This window comes from Engystomops pustulosus, chromosome 3 (genome assembly GCF_040894005.1).
Source record: "Engystomops pustulosus chromosome 3, aEngPut4.maternal, whole genome shotgun sequence".
In the NCBI taxonomy this organism is placed as follows: domain Eukaryota; kingdom Metazoa; phylum Chordata; class Amphibia; order Anura; family Leptodactylidae; genus Engystomops; species Engystomops pustulosus.
Window position 1 is genome coordinate 174,847,660 of NC_092413.1, and position 18,281 is coordinate 174,865,940.

General features: G+C 43.1%; 1 protein-coding gene across 1 annotated transcript; it reads right to left on the reverse strand.

Moving 5' to 3' along the window:
- Nucleotides 1-1,432: 1,432 nt before the first annotated feature.
- Nucleotides 1,433-4,617, reverse strand: PAQR9 (progestin and adipoQ receptor family member 9). The gene has a single exon (XM_072143073.1). It carries the CDS (start codon nt 4,308-4,310, stop codon nt 3,288-3,290), a length of 1,023 nt encoding a protein of 340 aa, XP_071999174.1. The 5' UTR covers nt 4,311-4,617; the 3' UTR covers nt 1,433-3,287.
- Between the last annotated feature and the right edge of the window lie 13,664 nt (nt 4,618-18,281).

Sequence of the window (18,281 nt, forward strand, 5' to 3'; positions counted from 1 at the left end):
AATGGATTTCTAAAAGCACTGACAATAAATTGAAGAACACAGCAGCTATCAAATGCGCTTAGTTTTAGGAGTTTGTAAAATAACCCTTTAAATCTTGTAGTCCTTATATTTAGGTTTCTTTCTTTTGGCGTTCTTGTGTGTATGAGTCTTATGAGCAGACATGCTTAACAGTACCTGGAACTCCTATCTACACAATATGCAATGCAACAAAGAATGGGAGTCATTACCCTGGTATGGAGATGGGAAGAGATATCTATCAGGCATTCTGGGCACATCCATAGGATATTCCATAAATAATATCTGACATGAAAATACCTCTTTAATACCTGATTAAACTACAAGCCCCCTTAGCTAGGATGTGAAATGTCCTTTCTAGAAATCCCTCTTCTATGTGAAATCTTCTTCAAATACCTATAAGAAACCTTCTCTAAAGTAATTTGAAAATGAGCAGAGAATTATTAGTCTGAGATTAGTCAAGTTTAGATGCTGTAGGAGTTTCCCACTACAGACATCCCTGTCTCTAGTTCTATAGTACCTATAAACATGCTGATGTCATATTAAAAATAAGAATCTAATCTTTCAGATGACATCAGGATTGTGGTTCTGTGATCTACAGAACTAGTGATACCAGCAGTTAAAGGCATACAAGCTGCAAGCTGTGAGCTATATACATGGTTCTATAGCTCACAGAATCACAATGGCATTTTTAACTTTAAAATGACACCAGCAGTATGTATTGTATCTAGGTACTACAGAACCGAAGATATGGGCATATGAAGTGACGCTAGCCCTGCAGCCTATAAACTTGACTCATCTCATGTGAAAATGGGATCATATTTGTTATATGTCAGATTTGTTTGACTTTGGAGGAGGTACACATGTGAGATTTGATTTAAAAGAAGAAATTCTAGAAAGGACATTCCATAACCTACCTATGGGCTACTAGTTGTAAAACCTGGTGACAGTGTCTCTTTAAATACATTTTTCAGTAGAAGGCAATGCAGAATTCGCAACATATTTACAACAAATAGCTCTAAGATCAGTAACAATGCCTCAAATTCCACCTGTAACTTATCTGTGGTTACATTTTTGAACATGGGGGAACATGTAACTTTGTTTTGGCTTTTTTCTTTTTCTGATTTACTGCTGGTCAGATGTGTCTTAGGAGTTTTGCCTTTTTAATACATGTGAATAAAGGTCTTTAGTAATTTTGCAACGTTTTGAACAACTTTCACATCTGGAATCAGGGCATAACCCTGGGAACACAGCAGAAAACTAGACTATGGCGATTTTTGAAGGTAGGTTGTTTTAGCAGCAAAAAAAGTCACAAACGTTCACATGCCAATACCATTCCAAGTTAATAGTCCCCTCCCTGCCCTGTGAGTCCCACTGTTTAGAAGACATGTAACATATTACAAAAGAAAACACAACATTAAAAATTAAATGACTTATTATTATTTCAGGTGCTTGCAAATTTGTTACACTACATGGTATATATTCGTCAATATGGTCATGCATCGGAAAAGATGGCTTGTTTTACTCTTGATGTGCTGGCTGGATTTAATGTATAATGTAAATCCAACGTTGAAATAAGACCACTCCTGTCTTTGATGAAAATAATGTACATATGAAATAAGTAAGGAGTTCACACAAATACATGGCAGGCACAGCCAAGCAAATGAGATCAAGGGATAGAAAGGATGACAGCTGTCCCCTGCACTGCAAAGGGGGCAGCAAAAAGCAATGCATTGTATTCTGGAGGCCAGCCCTTTGGTGCTGAAAGTGTTAAGTGCATGTCCTGTGCAGATCTGCGTGTTATACACAGCATTCAGTCCAGCGCTGTAGGGGTTGGTTCACATTGTGCGTTAGCAGCCGGGGCCTGGGGTCATATATTTATGAATGAGGCGTCTCTTGCTGCTGCTTTGAGTTTGGCATGTTGTGTATGTCGTGCACAGTACAGAGAGAACATCAGCAGACGTATAATGCAGCTGCCAAACTGTGCACATGGAAAAGCTAATCCCAGAGCAGATGACCCAAAAAAGACAAAGCTCATTACATAAGCATCAGGAAAGACAAGAAAATCGATAAATAAATAAGTTACTGGTTTGTGTCCCATTATTTCATTGTAATATCCTAATATAAACTAGTAATGCCCCTTTAGGGATTGCACATAACAATGAGAGATGCAGCCACTCTTCTGGAAAGTAGATTCAAGTCATTCGGCTTGTGGCTAGCTGTAAGTGACAATGCAGCATAGCCTCGGTTAACGTGAATAGGGCCTATGGGTGGGGGTCCGGGAACTGGGAGGTCAGAAAGGACATCTGCCACCGATTTCAGTGTGGAGATAGCTGAATGTCTACAGCTGGGGCTATGCACTAGAAGACTAGTAGTCTATGCACAAGCAGAAGATCACCCCCCCCCCCCAATAAATATAACTTTAAAATACCCCAATGCTATGATCATACTGAGGCACAGCATGAGGACAGTGCATGTACCGTAGCCCCTGTGGTGCCATAGGCTGAGGTTCTATGGGCAGGAAGTGTTGGTGTTGTCTGGTTCACATAGTGTTAGCAGCATCAGACCCTAAGAAGAATAACACCACATCTTCATACAGAAATATGCCCATATCCAGGAATGTTTGTGCCATAGCACCTAACAGTCACAGTGAGGACACCCCATTCAGTAAATACTTGTGCCACAGAGGTAACTGACAAGAGGCACCAGTACGGTGACACTTGCAGTATGTGCACAGCGGGGAAGAGTGAGTGCATCTTCAAGTGGTTCAGTTCTAAAATCTCTGCCTGGTTGCAACCATGACTGGTGGGCACTGGCACTACAAGGTGGGTGACAGTATAGAACAGGTAACAGAGCCTAGACATGCAGATAAATAAGCCAGGCACAAAACGGGCAGCCAGTCTATGAAAAGGATTCAGATCTGACCATGACAATCATAGGGTCCAAAACTGGTGAAGAACTTAGCATTTTGTATAACGGAAAATGATTTCATTTCTAAGCAGGATATTTTGTGTGAAGATGGTTTATAGACCAACATTCTGATATGCGGAGGTGGATGGGGGTACCTAAAGTTTGTCAAAGCTCTTAATATGCCCTTAGACATTTGAGGAGGTAAGTGACACATATAAGGCTCATTCTATACAGATGACACCACTCAGATACATGAAATCAATAGGATCGACCCCAGATAATAGACCTCCTTTTATGAAGGACACAATGGTGGGATGAAGCCTCCAGCATGGTTGCACCCAGGCAGCAGCACCTAGCTAGCATTAGTCCTGCTTGTTGCTGGACAGTCCCTTGAGATAGGTCCTTACTACCATGCCCAGGCAGATGATGAGCAGCACCAAGTAGCCTACTGTCCCCTGGATGGTGGGTGAGGTGTGAGGAGCCTTGAGGAAATGCTCCAGGCCTTGCTCCACATAGTGCATCTGGTCATAGATGCTGAGGAAGGTGAAGATGTGGAAGAGCTGGTGGCTGTGCCCAATGATGTCAAAGAGCCCGGGCTGGATCCTCTCCGGGAGCTTACTGACATTGAAGAAGGCGGCCACCAGCAGCCAGAAATACCTCCTGTAGAAATGCACAAAGAGAGTGGGGTTCTTCCTGCCCAGGTCAAAGAGCAGGCTCTCAATCATCACCGGGCATGCCATGCTGAGGGGCATAGCGAAGACAAACGTGCGGATGGCAAAGGGGTACGAGCAGTCCTCGGAGCGGCTCCGGCAGCATGCCACCGTGCAGGTCACCGCCAGCACAAAGGCCACCGGCAGCACCAGCTCCCCGTACAGCGCCATCAGCATGCCATAGTCCACCCAGTGCCAGCCCAGGCTCTGCAGGTACGGGGTCATCACCGCCGGGTCCAGCAGGCTCAGCCTGGGCAGCAGGTAGTACGAGTATGCCAGGGTGCTGGCGAAGCCATAGTAGCTGATGGAGGCATAGTCCAGGAAGAAGAAGGCGGCACGCAGGCGCAGGGAGCGGCAGCTGAACACATGGGCAGTGCAGCTCATGGCAAATGTCAGCAGCACCCCCGAGGCATAGCACCACAGGGGCAGCAGCGCCGGGTGGTGCCAGGGCAGCTCCCCGGACACGAAGATCACCGCATAGAAGCGGCTGGCGAACAGCACCAGCGGGATGAAGTGGGTCCAGAAGTTCAGGGTCTCGTTGGTGGGCTGGAAGATGGATGCCAGGCACTCCTGGGCGGTCAGGTGCAGCCGCCGGTACCCGGACAGGATGAAGCACTCCACGAAGTCATCGGGCACCTCGTCCCAGCGCAGCAGGGAGGACGTGTCCCGCGCCATGCTGTGCTCCTCAGGGCGATGCGGGGACCCACAAGCCGCTGCTGCTGCTGCCGCCGCCTGTGCGATCCGTCAGCATGAATGCGGCAGCTGGATAGTCACACACTGAGCCTGCAGCAGCACTGCATCTGATCCCCTAGCACAGGGAGGACGGAGGGTGACAGGCAGGACCCCCGCCCCCTGACCTTCACGGGGTCACGACCCCATCCCTTAAGGATTGGTGAGCCAGGGGTGGGCGATGCACAGTGATAGCAATCCGAATGTTTTATTAAGACAGCGAATCCTCACTCTATAACCATCGCTGCAGAATGAAACTGGATGAGGGATGCAGGAGATAATAAAGGGGAGGTCCAGCAGGATCCAGTTTTTAAGAAAAGCTTCAGAATGGGTTATAATTAAATGAAAGCTGAATTATTGCCCTTGGACTTTGATGCCTTCAGGTGGGGGCACTTATCTGTGTGGTCATTTATGGCATGTCAGGAGCGGCGAGGAAGGAAAGAATAATAGCTGATGCACTTTTTTTCAAATAAAATAATCCTGCTTGACATTTCCTTTAAGAAGGAGCTTCATATCAGAAGACATACAATTTAGATAGATCCCTTATGAGGACTGTTAAGGTCTACTGTGGGTTCTTAGTTTGGATGGCAAGAATAGTGCTGCCTTATGAAATGTGATGGAGTAGACGGACGTGTGAACAATGGAACAAGGGAAATGTATTCACAAAATAAGGCAAATAAGTAACTCTCCTATTACAGACGAGGGGATTGCAGAATATTATTTTATTTTTATCAACATTCTGCATAGCACACAACTAGAACAAAGAAAAAAGCAAACTACAAAACAAATTATATATATACCATATATGCCTAATTTATACACCCCCCCCCCTCATTCCGCTTCCCTACCCCCCAGCAGCTCGACAAGGAATAAGAGGCAAAGAAGTTCTGTTCCCCACCAGACCAAATATTTATATACTCTCCAAGCTCTCAGAGATTTCCCCCTTTCTGTTATTCTCTGTTATCAGACACAGGCTCAGGATGTGGAGATAAACATCATCTACCATGATCGCTACTGCAGGTCACACATCTCCATTTCTCATATCCTCCAGTAACATTTACACATGCTGTATGTGTGAATGATACCAGCAGCTCTGCGAATCTAACGCCCAACTCAACTTGCAAAACTTTTTTCTTTAAATCTTGTTCTAAAATAGCTTCTACCATATAATAAATCATTGTATTGTGGTATTATAGACGGCACCTGCATAAATTAGACACATACAATAAATAAGGGAACTGAGGACAGAGCAGCTTTACTCACTTCCCATAATGCTGAGCTCTCTTCTCATGCACTTTTCCGAGCAGCCTAGCCATTCAGGACACAGAATCTCAGGCTGAAAAATCTTCACAGTGTTACTGCTGTGCAGCACAGATGTGACGCTAAGCCAATTGATAAATTCAATGTCAGTTTTACATCCATTTTTTTTAAAAAACTGAGCAGCTGTGGGGTGAAGGTGAACTGTGTGTGAGTGTAGACTGGATAGAGCAAACATGATGGAGCTGCTTCCTGTAATCACTGAGAAAACGGTGGAGCACACTGCATAGCCCCACTCATCACCCTTTCCTGCAAAGAAACCAGAATTCAGGACAGAAGGTAAAGAGCCTATGCAGAAATAGAGAATAAGCATAAAACTGTTGCAATAAGCTAGTAAATGTATATTGTCACAGATCTCAATGACACAATTGGTTTTGTTGGGTTTTTGTTATGTTGTTTGCCAATTTGCTGGATGAAATACTGTGGTATAGGCCACTACTTAAAGGAAATCTACCATTTGATTTGATGCATTATGCAGCAAACATACCTTGAGAATGCGGTAGCTACACTGATGCAGTATCATATCTTGGTTAATCCCTGAGCTGAGTGGTTTTGCTGAAAAAACAATTATAACATTCAGGACCATGGGAAAGCTGGGTCAGGCTGGCTGACATAAACACATTACACATGGGACCTTGTAATAAAAAATGGAGGTTAGTCAAGCCATAACTAATCAACCTGAGGTGGATAACTCATACACAGCAGCTGAATGATGGTAATCATAATGTAATATCTGTTTTATCAGCAAAACCATTCTGCACAGGGATGAACCAAGATATGATCCTGCATCAGTGTAGCTACAGCATTTTCAAGGTGTGTTTGCTTCATAATGCATCAAATCAAATGGTAGGTTTCCTTTAAAACATGATTTTTTTTGTAAGGAATATGTGATGGAATGGAACTGAACCTCTGACATAGTAGTTAATGTAGAGGGGATCAAATGGGATAATATAGTAAAACGTATCAGTGTGTATGGTTATATCTCTGAAGCTACACAGAGCGAGCTGCTGTTGATGACAGACATCAAAAATGTCAGGATGTCTACAGTTAGGACAGAAGAGATTCTCTACATTCTTTACTGAAGTTCATATCCCACCTGGGGCACTGCAAAAATATAATTCTAATCAGTACATCTCCCAGTTGTGTGCATCTACCAGTACAACTCCCATCATGTACTAGTCCAACTCCCAGCATGTAGCAGTACAACTCCCATTAAGTACCGGTACAACCAGCATAACTCAGTACACTGTGAATAAATGTTTCAGTTTTTTCCTTATTACATCAGTTGCCTCTGATCACTTTGGAAACATCATGAATATTCCATTATTTTCCTTGGTGAATTATTTGGAGCGTATTAGGGATCCCTTACCCTTGGCACGTCATTCACTACATGCTTGTGTTACTGCACTAGTCCCCTTCTAAACTCTGCATGGGCTTAGATTTCATCCTTCAAGGTCATATTTAGGACAAATTGGCAGACATTTTGATTATGTCAGAATACTCGGCTGATACAATGTAACCTTGTCGGCTGATATACGTTTATCATGGCAAGTGTCAGGAGTGGTGGCAGATGCACGCTCTTAACCCTTCCGCAGCCAGACTGTTTTAGCACTTGGATTACTTCTAGTGTGACCTAAATGTGAAAAGAATCTGGAAGCAGCGTGCAGGATTAGTACAGTGAGGCTCATGTATAAAGCGGTGGCACAGGGAAGGGTATAAATACCAACCTCGTTGCAGTTTACAACATTTCATGCTGTTCCTGCACAGATGACAGTCAATCGCTTTAGTAGGTGGCCTCATATTCTAAATTTAACTACAACTGGGGAATGCACCTTATGATAAACTTCTAGGGCTTATCCATATTATACACAAAGTAGCAGCACTTCTCCTCTATCAGATGCACATCTTTACTGATTAGTAGCATGTTCACTGCATAATAAAATCGCATCCTAGGTGGTCAAATACTGGTATATCAGTTTAATACTGACATTTCTGTTGTGATTCTTGAAAATCCATCAGTCTAAGTGTTTTTGGAATATAAAAGGTGAGCAATTCTATATTTAAAATGACACATGAAATGTGGCAGATCAGATTTGTGGCAGAACATTTTGCAATGGTCCTATTTATCTGAATGGGGCCTGCAAAATGCATTGTGATCCCTGAGGAGGGATGTTTTAAGGTGCAGATGAAAGTATAATACAATGCAATAAAGAAGTAAAATGGGGGAATTTATCATCACGGTGCACATTGCGCACCAGTTGTGATACTCCCCAGTTGGTACACAATGCACCCAGTATAATAAGAATCCTGCGTGGCATACAATTCTGCTATAGCCCGCACCAGAATCCTGGCAAAACTATAGCATATGCGCCAGGCCCACTGATTGTGACGGAAGCATAGAGGCCAGCAATTGTGACTTTCTGTATGCAACATGACTTGCATACCAGCCATGATAAGTGACCCACAGAGTAAAAAATGTTTCCAAATAATTTCTCTAAAGTGACAAAAATTGCTATGAAATTTATATATGCCAGTTAAAAGTAAATCTACTACCAGGATCAAGGATAAACTTATCACACTTTCTTTCATTTGTGTGCCCCCTCTTGCAGGATCTGTTTTTATTTTAGCTCCGTATGGCCTTGTTTTTACAAAAAAAGGTTTTCAAAATTATGCAAATGAACCTAGGGACTCAAGACCCAATTAACAGCTATGGAGACTGGAGCCCCGCAGGCTAATTTGCATAATTTTGAAAGCTTTTTTTTTTGTAAAAGACAAAGCCATAAGGTGCTAAAATAAGAGCAGATCCCTGCAGAAGGGGCACACACCAGCATGAAACTGTGAATGGTTTACAGTTCTTTCTCCTGCTGGTAGAAAGACAACCTTTAAAGAAGGTTCATTAAAAAAGACAAGTTCCCTCTGTCATGGATCTAGAAAGGTTGTGATGCACAGACGAGTGGTTTTGCTGTACAGAAAGAAGAAGTAAAACATTTCTATTTCTGTAATCGTCTTCTGTAAACTACAGAATCTAGTTTAAAAATGCCATAGGGGTTGTAGCCATTGCTTTCCTTCCCAAAAACCATTAAAGGGGTTTTCCCACGAAAGACAATTCTCACATCTCAATCCCCTAGTGATGTTAACACAATAAAGATCATTTTAACAATTTACAATTTTACACAGTGTTATTGCTGTTTTAGCTCCTATCACTCCCTAGGCTGCTCAGTGTTAGATTGCATGGTGTGGGCGGGGCCTCTCAGAGCAGACACATTACTGTATTATCCATCTAGTTCTGCTGGCTTTTGACATTGTACTAACACACTGACACATAGGGGGATATTTATCATATATATATGATCGCTCCGCCGCTGCAAATTCGCAACCCGATACATCAAGAGGCTTCTGCCTCTTGATGTATAGGGCTGCCAGCAGCGCAGCGTTTAACCTATGCCAGGTGGGGCCTGGCATAGAAAAAAACGCAGCCGGCGACTCTTCACGTATGAAAAGTCGCCGGCAGCAGCGAGTGCGCAGGCACGGGGAAAGTAACGCCCCGCGCCGGCCCACTCCTGTCCAGCCGCGCCCCCCCCTTCATGCCCCTTCACGCCCCACTGGCGTGAAGGTGGCGGATTGGGGAAAATAATTGCAAAAGCTAGCAATAAGCTAGCATTTGCGATTATTTCAGGGCCTCTGCGCCACTGGCGGTGCGCAGAGGTCCTGATAAATATGCCCCATAGAGAGAGAGATGAGAAAGATCAGAGATGCATGAGATGCATGATGCCTATTACACATAGGCTGACAGACACAGGCTGACAGACCATTACACTGTTACACTGTGAGCTCTGCTACATCTCACAGATATGTGCCTGCCTCCACCTTCCCCACATCACTTGTCTCCTTGTAGTTTGTAGCCTGTCTCTTTGCTCAAGATCTCATAGCAGGATGTGAGAGTCTCTGAGCTCCGTGCATGGGGTGTGGCCACAGTAGACACAGCAGAGACAGACAGAAATCTCCTCTGCACGCTGCAAATACAAACCCAAGATGGCGGTCCAACCCTAACACAGAAGTTACAGGGTCGTGTCTAGGAGCAACTGAAATTGTGTACACCAGGACGGATAGAGACAGGTTGGACTTATAGCTGTGAAATGCTGCATTTTTTTTTTTTTTATAACAGTGAATTAGAGAATGTGTTATTTTGTTATCCTGAGTATATATAAGAAACTTGTCTTCGTGGGAATACCACTTTAATGAAAGTTAATCAATGATATGTACCCAAACATGGTTTCAACTTGTTCTGCAACTTCTTTTGCAAAGGTGTGAATGCAGAAATGTAATTAAAGAGAATTTGTCATGAAGAAGAATTCACATGCCTAAGGTATACGTGGGCCATAAATGCTGAGAGTAGCCACAGGGAGATAAGCAGACTCTTACACTCTTAGACTGGAATCCAAGCTTAGCACTACAAAGCCTCCCACTAAAGTCAAAAGGAACCTGTCAGCAGAAATTGACCTTATAAACCACTACCAGTATGTTGTCAAGCAATTTAACACCTTTCAGATCATTTTTTCATCGCCCAGCATGGTGGCCTCATCCAGAAAATCAACTTTGAAGTGAGTTATAAATTGGTCGTATAAAGTTATGGAGGGAGAGAATTTAGCACTGAAGTCAAGTTCTCGGCACTGCAGAACAACACCTTTGCTGTAACTGATGGTCCTGCCTCCAGGGACATCATCACTGGCTCTCCTGAAGTCTAGTGAATGATGTCAGTCACAGATGTGGGGAACATGATGTCACTTCTGAACTCTCCTCCTCCCTGACTTTAGACAATTATCTTACATCCCTTACTCCTATTGTTCCATATGGATGTTTGTACTCTGTAATGTTATATTATATATATATATTATATTTATTATATATATATATATATATATATATATATTTATATATATATATATATATATATATATATATATATATATATATATATGTATATATCCCCTATGGTTTGTGCTGCGAAATATGATGGTGCTATACAAATAAAGATTATTATTATCTCACTTAAAAGTCGATTTTCTGGATGAAGGCACCAAACTGAACCAGGAAAGTAACATGATATGGAAGATGTTATTCTGAATCACCACATCCTGGTTTGTAAGGTCGATTTCTGCTGACAGGTTCCCTTTACATCATGATTGATAGCTGTGGCAGATGACAGCCACTTTGGCTGCTTTCTATCACAGTGGGAAGTGCTGCAGTAAGTCTGTTGTGGGCAATCTGCTATGGTTACCCCACGTTTGCTCCCGGCTTCAGAACTCCCCTATCACATTGGTGGACACGTTGACCCCCTAACCCTGTGTCCTTCCTCTCTTCCAGGGAAAATATGCGGTTTTCTTCAAATTCCCATTGACAATCAACTGACCTTAGTGCCCCCTCCATGGCTTCCTCCATGGATTTAGATGATTAGTATATATATATATGTGGCTATATATTAAATTCTTTCTTGTTTGTGGCACAACGATTTCTGTTCCCATCTGATTGTTGCAATATGTATGTGCTCTTGCGATGACAGTACGACTTCAGTATCAGAAATAACACTAACTGCGTCACACCTTGCAACCACACAATATACTGTTACTTAGCTTTCCCATGATTAAGTAACAAGAAGTGAAAAAAAAGACGTTTACTGTTCTAATAACACTTAAGGATTTGCATAAAGTGAAGAAGGGAAACACTGTTTGAAAAGTCAAATTTCTATACACCAGTTAAATGGTGCCACCTAGTGGTCAAATGACAACAAGCGGAGGTAGCTCTCAACTTGCCCATAGCTGGGTTACCAATGTGTTAACTGGTTTAGGACTAAGCCATTATACAGCTTAATGACCAAGGAAAATTTCAAAATTTTGCTGTATGCTGTTTTAGTTGAAAATTACTCAGCAGTAAATTGCTATATGTCTCTTATATTAATGTTATTTTTAGTTAACAAATAGGGCTGTATTTTGCATTATTTTTATAATATAAATATAAAATGGACAAAAAAAATGCAAAGAAATTGCAAATTTGTCATTTGTGCATAGTATCCACATATAGTGTGGGATTCTGGCTAAATTAACCGAATCTTATATTCTTCTATTTCTCCCGTGCATGAGGATACCCAGTATGTGTGTGTGAATTGTTGCATGGGAACGGTGCCACAGCAGTTTGGACTTTTTTTTTTTACTAAAAATCCCTTAAAGGAAACCTACCACTTGAAGTGGCAGGTTTCAGAAGAAAACACCGAGCACCAGCTCAGGCTGAGCTGGTGCCGGTGCTTATTTTTGTTAGTGTTTTAAACCGCGGTATCGCGGTTTAAAACACTTTTTAAACTTTATAGCCGGCGCAGGGAGGTACGTGCTCGGCGCTTACCGTGCGCGCGGCTCTCCTTCACTTCCTATGTAGCCGCGCGCACGGTCGCGCGCATGGTAAGCGCCGAGCACGTACCTCCCTGCGCCGGCTATAAAGTTTAAAAAGTGTTTTAAACCGCGATACCGCGGTTTAAAACACTAACAAAAATAAGCACCGGCACCAGCTCAGCCTGAGCTGGTGCTCGGTGTTTTCTTCTGAAACCTGCCACTTCAAGTGGTAGGTTTCCTTTAACTAATTTTCGAGGCACATACAGCATTTTGGACACCCTTGGCTGCAAGAGGATTGCAATCTCCCCATAAATCTTGTGACCTCAAAAAGAGCTATTTATAAAGTGGTTTAACATTTGTATAGGTGCTCTGAATATTTTCAGACTTTAACCCCTTCCCAACGCGCGCCGTCCTAGTACGGCGCCCTCCGGGTCCCGGTGCATGGAGAGGGCTCGCGGGCCGAGCTCTCTCCATAGCCGGTAAGTCTTTGCTGCATATTGCTAGCACCGATCGCGGGTGTTTTCACCTCGATCGCCACCGGCAGCATGGGCGCCGCCATCTTGTCGCGGATCGTCGCTCCCCGATTGAGTCTGAAAAATAGTAAAAGTAAAAATAAAAAAAAGTTTAAAAAACAGAATTATAATAAAAAACCCTAAAAATTCAAATCACTCCCCTTTCCCTAGAACTGATATAAATATAAATAAACAGTAAACATCATAAACACATTAGGTATCGCCGCGTCCAAAAATGCCCCATCTATCAAAATATAATAACGGTTTTTCACTGTGTTTAACCCCGTAACGGAAAATAGGGTCCAAAGACAAAAAATGGCATTTTTTTGCCATTTTGAAAAATATAAAAAAATTCATAAAAAGTGATCAAAAGGTCGCACAGTCCCAAAAATTATAGCAATGAAAACGCCATCAAAATTCGCAAAATATGCCACTACCCACAACTCAGTACAACAAAGTATGAAAAAGTTATTGGTGCCAGAAGATGGCAAAATAAATAAAAAATATTTTGTACAGGAGGTTTTAATTTTTTTAAATGTATGAAAACATTATAAAACCTATACAAATTTGATATCCACGTGATCGTACCGACCAAAGGAATAAATTAGACATGTCATTTGGGGCGCAGAGTGAAAGCTGTAAAATCCAAGCCCACAAGAAAACGTGGCAAATGTGGTTTTTCACCATTTTCACTGCATTTGGAATTTTTTTCCTGCTTCCCAGTACACGCCATGGAATATTAAATACCGTCACTATGAAGTGCAATTTATTACGCAGAAAATAAGCCATAACACAGCTCTTTATGTGGAAAAATAAAAAAAGTTATATATTTTTGAAGTTGGTGAGTGAAAAATGAGAGTGAAAAAACTAAAAAAGGCAAAGTCGTTAAGGGGTTAAAAAAAGACAGAAAAATTAAATATTCAAGTTTTTTTAGCAAATGGGTCAATTTATGCGCTCATTTTTCACAAATAGTTCAGGAAGTGGGTAATATTGACCTCATTTCACATTCTGCGTGAATATGTGTGTTTTAATTGCTAAATGGGCACATGACAGGCATGGCACAAAAGTAGGCAATTCTGTCTTTTGTGGCCAATAAAATCTTTGCTAATAACTACTCAATAACTAAAAAGCAGTATTCATCTAGTGGTATAAGGAAGTTTTAAGGGAAAAAAATATAAACGTACCTCCACCTTTGTGTGCGGCATGATGGCTGAGTGGGTAGCACTTCTGCCTCACAGTGCAGGGTCCTTGGTTCGAATCTCACCCAGGTCCACCTCTGCAAAGAGTTTGTATGTTCTCTCCTTGTTTGAGTGGGTTTTCTCCCACACTCCAAAAGCATACTGTTAGGTTGTTTCTATTGTGAGCCTCATAGGGACATGTCCTATCTTTTCACAGGGTACGGAACGATACAGTGCCGATACTGTGCCGTACCGCGACCATTGTCAGCTATGGGGGATGTATATACGTCCCCCATACGGCAGTGTGAACGCAGCCCAACTGTTATGAAAAACCTGTTTTTGTGCATGGTTCCACGCGCTCCAGTGTTTTCAGCATGCAAATTAGGGCCACACTTGTATAAAAGTTATCACAGTACAAGTGGTACCCTTTATGTCACAGAGGCTGCACAATCATGCTTCTAGTGGAGAGATCAGGAGAACACCTCAGAGGATCAGAGCTTGTGAATTGTCATTTAAGTGCAGGAACCGCATTATGCGATCATAATGTGAACTAGACATGACTGTGGAATACACGTGTGGGTGGGATTTGAAGATCACTATGACCTAATTGTGGGTTTTTTTACAGTACCAATATATATTTGGGTTAGTTCCAAAATTCTTTTTATTTCATTCACATTTGTTGGTGTCCAATCTCTTGCATGGACAGATGAAGGGTTCTGTCTTATCCTGGGTGGTGTATACATTAGTTTGGTGGATGATGTCATTAAATGTCACTAAGTGAACAAAAGAAAAAAGTCCATTTGAACAAAACAGGAATAGTCCACTGTTATGTCAGGGGTGGCAGTAAACGCATGAACTCTGGGTTCAAAAAATGGAGCTGGTGCCCATGGGAGAGTGCTTGTCTCAATTATAGGGACCGTGTCACATTGTGCTACAGCGCTACTAGGTCCTGCAACCTCCTCATCTGCTGCGTCAACTTCACCAGGGACAACACCCCCTGTGGATGATTCTGAAGTGACGCTGGCATTGTCACTGCCCTTCAGAGTAGTCCATTTCCGAAACTGTTTCAAATTCAAATTCGGACTAAAGCAAAGCATAGGCCTCCTCAGTAGTATAGCTGTATGGCTTTCTCACCATAATAGACAGAATAAACTTTTTTTTTTCAAGGTTTTTAACAATTTTTTTTAATATACCTTTTTAGAACGGTAGCCAGAACAAAACTAAATGCAACTTCATGTACGCTTTGTAAGTAAAGGAACTAAGCGTACCAACAAAGCAAGTTTAGAAAAAAAAAAGTATAGAAACATTAAAAAAATAACGGTTAACCGCTCACGGTAATTGGCAACAGTAAAAAATGACCACAGGTGGAGAGCTGTGTATATAAAGGGTTAATGAGTAGAGGGATGTAATGTGGTGCTTGTAACAATATTACAATATGTTCTGACACTGAATCTTCCTTCTTCTCTTCTTCTCCAATGGGGGGGATGTATTAACGCACCTGCACCACAATTCTGGTGGTTTTGCGCCTAAAACACTGTCTAAATTGCCTTGCACCACAGTTATCGAGGCTTTTAGACCATTTTTTGGACGCTTTCCAACTTGTCCGAATAAGGACGTGGCCTTCTGGAAATGGGCATGACATCGTGAGAAAGAGGCATAGCTTATGGAAAAGTGTCCGTGCACACAAAATTCTGGTGCGCAGTTTAGACCAACTAAAAGTAGGAACCGACAGTCTTATTCATCATGACCGTGATAAGTCTGGCGCAGGAAAACTCTAGTGTTTTCCAGGTAGAAACTGGCGGAACCTGAGACACATAGTTACATCCCCCCAAATGTGTGAGGAGAAGAAAAGAGGCAGAAGATTCACTGCCGAAATAATCACAATAAAGTTAGCTTTGACCGCTGTGATTTGTTCTCACAGCGATCACATGTCCTGAGAGGACCAGTATTGGTCCCCAAAACTCTGCCTGTTGGCAATATTCTTGGCACTAGTAAAAAGGTTTGCCACTGTGCCCGTGCAATGATTGAAGTGCCTCCATGAATACACTATGCAGCGGACATAAAAGACCACAGCCACCCGGCTGAATACACGGCGGGCGTTCTTAGCGGGAGTGTCCATCCTAACAGGATAACCGGCAGAATAGTGTCATCTACTGCACTAACAGAACATTTCTACAGCAGATTTTGCCATAAATCCACAGTATAGTCTCTGATTGCCATTCACTGTGGTTTTGGGCACAGATTTCACTTTTTGCTTTGTAACTCTGGTGAAAACAAAGGCTAAATATTTATTTTTATTTTTTTTTTAATTACACAGGACATTACTATGATCCTGCGTTATACTTTTACAGCTCCTATTAAGTACATAGCACAATATTTTTCATGCTATCAGGGCTGTTGATAGATCAGATTTGTCCTCCCTTTCTCAGCCGTAAATAGTCAAGTCAGGCCATTTATTAACAACAAATTGGCATTAGCATCTTTTTAAAATTGATTTGTGCAAAAAGTTTAGAGCAAAAGTAGTTTCTTGCCGACCTCGGCTGTACCAGAAAATGGGGCCTGATGAGGCAGGAAAAAGGTGAAACCAACATGCACCACCAGGTTTAACAAATCTCATACTGGCTTCACTATAATGGACTCCTATCCACTATATGACGAGGAATACATCATGTTATTATTTGGTGCATGCTACACAGAAAGAGACATCAAGACCAGTGTAAAAAATGCTGGTAAATGTCTGCCAATGACTTTTCCACAAACTTTGCATAAATCAATAGTACAAGTGAATATGAGAAATTGATAATATATTTTCAAACTTACTCTGGCTCTAAGCATCCTCCCTTTTTTCTTAATCCATTTTCTCAGCAAGACAAACAGGAGCTTAAATTGTATTGAAACTCACTTCAGTTGAGAGTGAGTAACAGCAGCTAAGTAAACCATGGGTCATATGCTGTATAGAGATAATTATACACTCTTATGTTTAAGATACATAGGTACCAGGGCCGCATCTGCCTTGAAGCAAGATGAAAATCCTGCCTCAGGCAGTAGATGACAGACCCCTGAGCATACCTCCCAACTTTTGTGGAGGAGAAAGAGGGACAAAATGGCGGCGCGCGAAGCGCGCCGCGGCGATTTTTTTACCCACAGAAGCCACACCCTAGCCACGCCCCCTAACCACACCCCCTGGCCACGCCACTGCTCATACCTTCAACGCATCCACTGGCACCAATGTATATTTATGTATATAATTGGGGGGCATATTCCACTCCCCCTAGACAACGAGCATGCCCTCCTAGACAACGAGCATCTCCTCCCCTAGACAACGAGCATGCCCCCCCCAGACAACGAGCATGTCCTCCCCTAGACAACGAGCATGTCCCCCCCTAGACAACGAGCATGTCCCCCCCAGACAACGGGCATGTCCGCCCCCAGACAACGAGCATGCCCCCCCCTAGACAACGAGCATGTCCCCCCCTAGACAACGAGCATGTCCCCCCCAGACAACGGGCATGTCCGCCCCCAGACAACGAGCATGCCCCCCCCTAGACAACGAGCATGTCCCCCCCAGACAACGAGCATGCCCCCCCTAGACAACAAGCATGCCCCCCCTAGACAACGAGCATGTCCCCTAGACAACGAGCATGCCCCCCCCTAGACAACGAGCATGTACCCCCCCCTAGACAACGAGCATGTACCCCCACCTAGACAACGAGAATGTACCCCCACCTAGACAACGACCATGTCCCCCCCCCCTAGACAACGAGCATGTCCCCCCCCCTAGACAACGAGCATGTCCCCCACCTAGACAACGAGCCTGTCCCCCCCTGTGGCTGCGTGCCCTTTTTTGTGTGTTTGTGTTATTTTTGTCTTCCAGGACCGTGCATGCTGTGGACTGCTTCCGATTCGAAGGATTACATCGATGACCGACAGTTCTAACAAATAAAATGGTCAACGAGGGTGTGTCTGCGTTTTTTGTTCAATAAAATTTTCTGAAAACGGTGTGATTATTTATTTTTTTGTGACACTCTTCATAGTTTGCCGTAGTAGTGGTGCCGGCTAGATGACGGTGCTCATTACTAAGGGCTGGCCTTAGTGTTTGCCTTAATTTTTTTGGCAAATTCACACTAACGCCCATACCATTACCCCGGTACCCACCGCCACCAGGGGTGCCGGGAAGAGCCGGGTACAAACCAGTACCTGACCGTCTATAGATGGTCAGGTAGTGGGGCGGCTGCAGGCTGTTATTGTTGCGCTGGAATAGCCCCCTAACAGTGACCTATCCCAGCTCAGTAATGGCAGGCTGCTGCTGCTTTTTTGTATCAGGCTGATTTGAAAAATAGGGGCACCCCATGCCGTTTTTTCTTCAAATTTTTGACAAAAATATGCGTGGGGTCCCCCCTTTAAAGGGGGCTCCCAGGCTGTTTCCCCCATTTTTACAAAAAAATGGGGGGGAAAAACGGCATGGGGTGCCCCCTATTGTTCAAATCAGCCAGATACAAAAAAGCAGCAGCAGCCTGCTATTACTGAGCT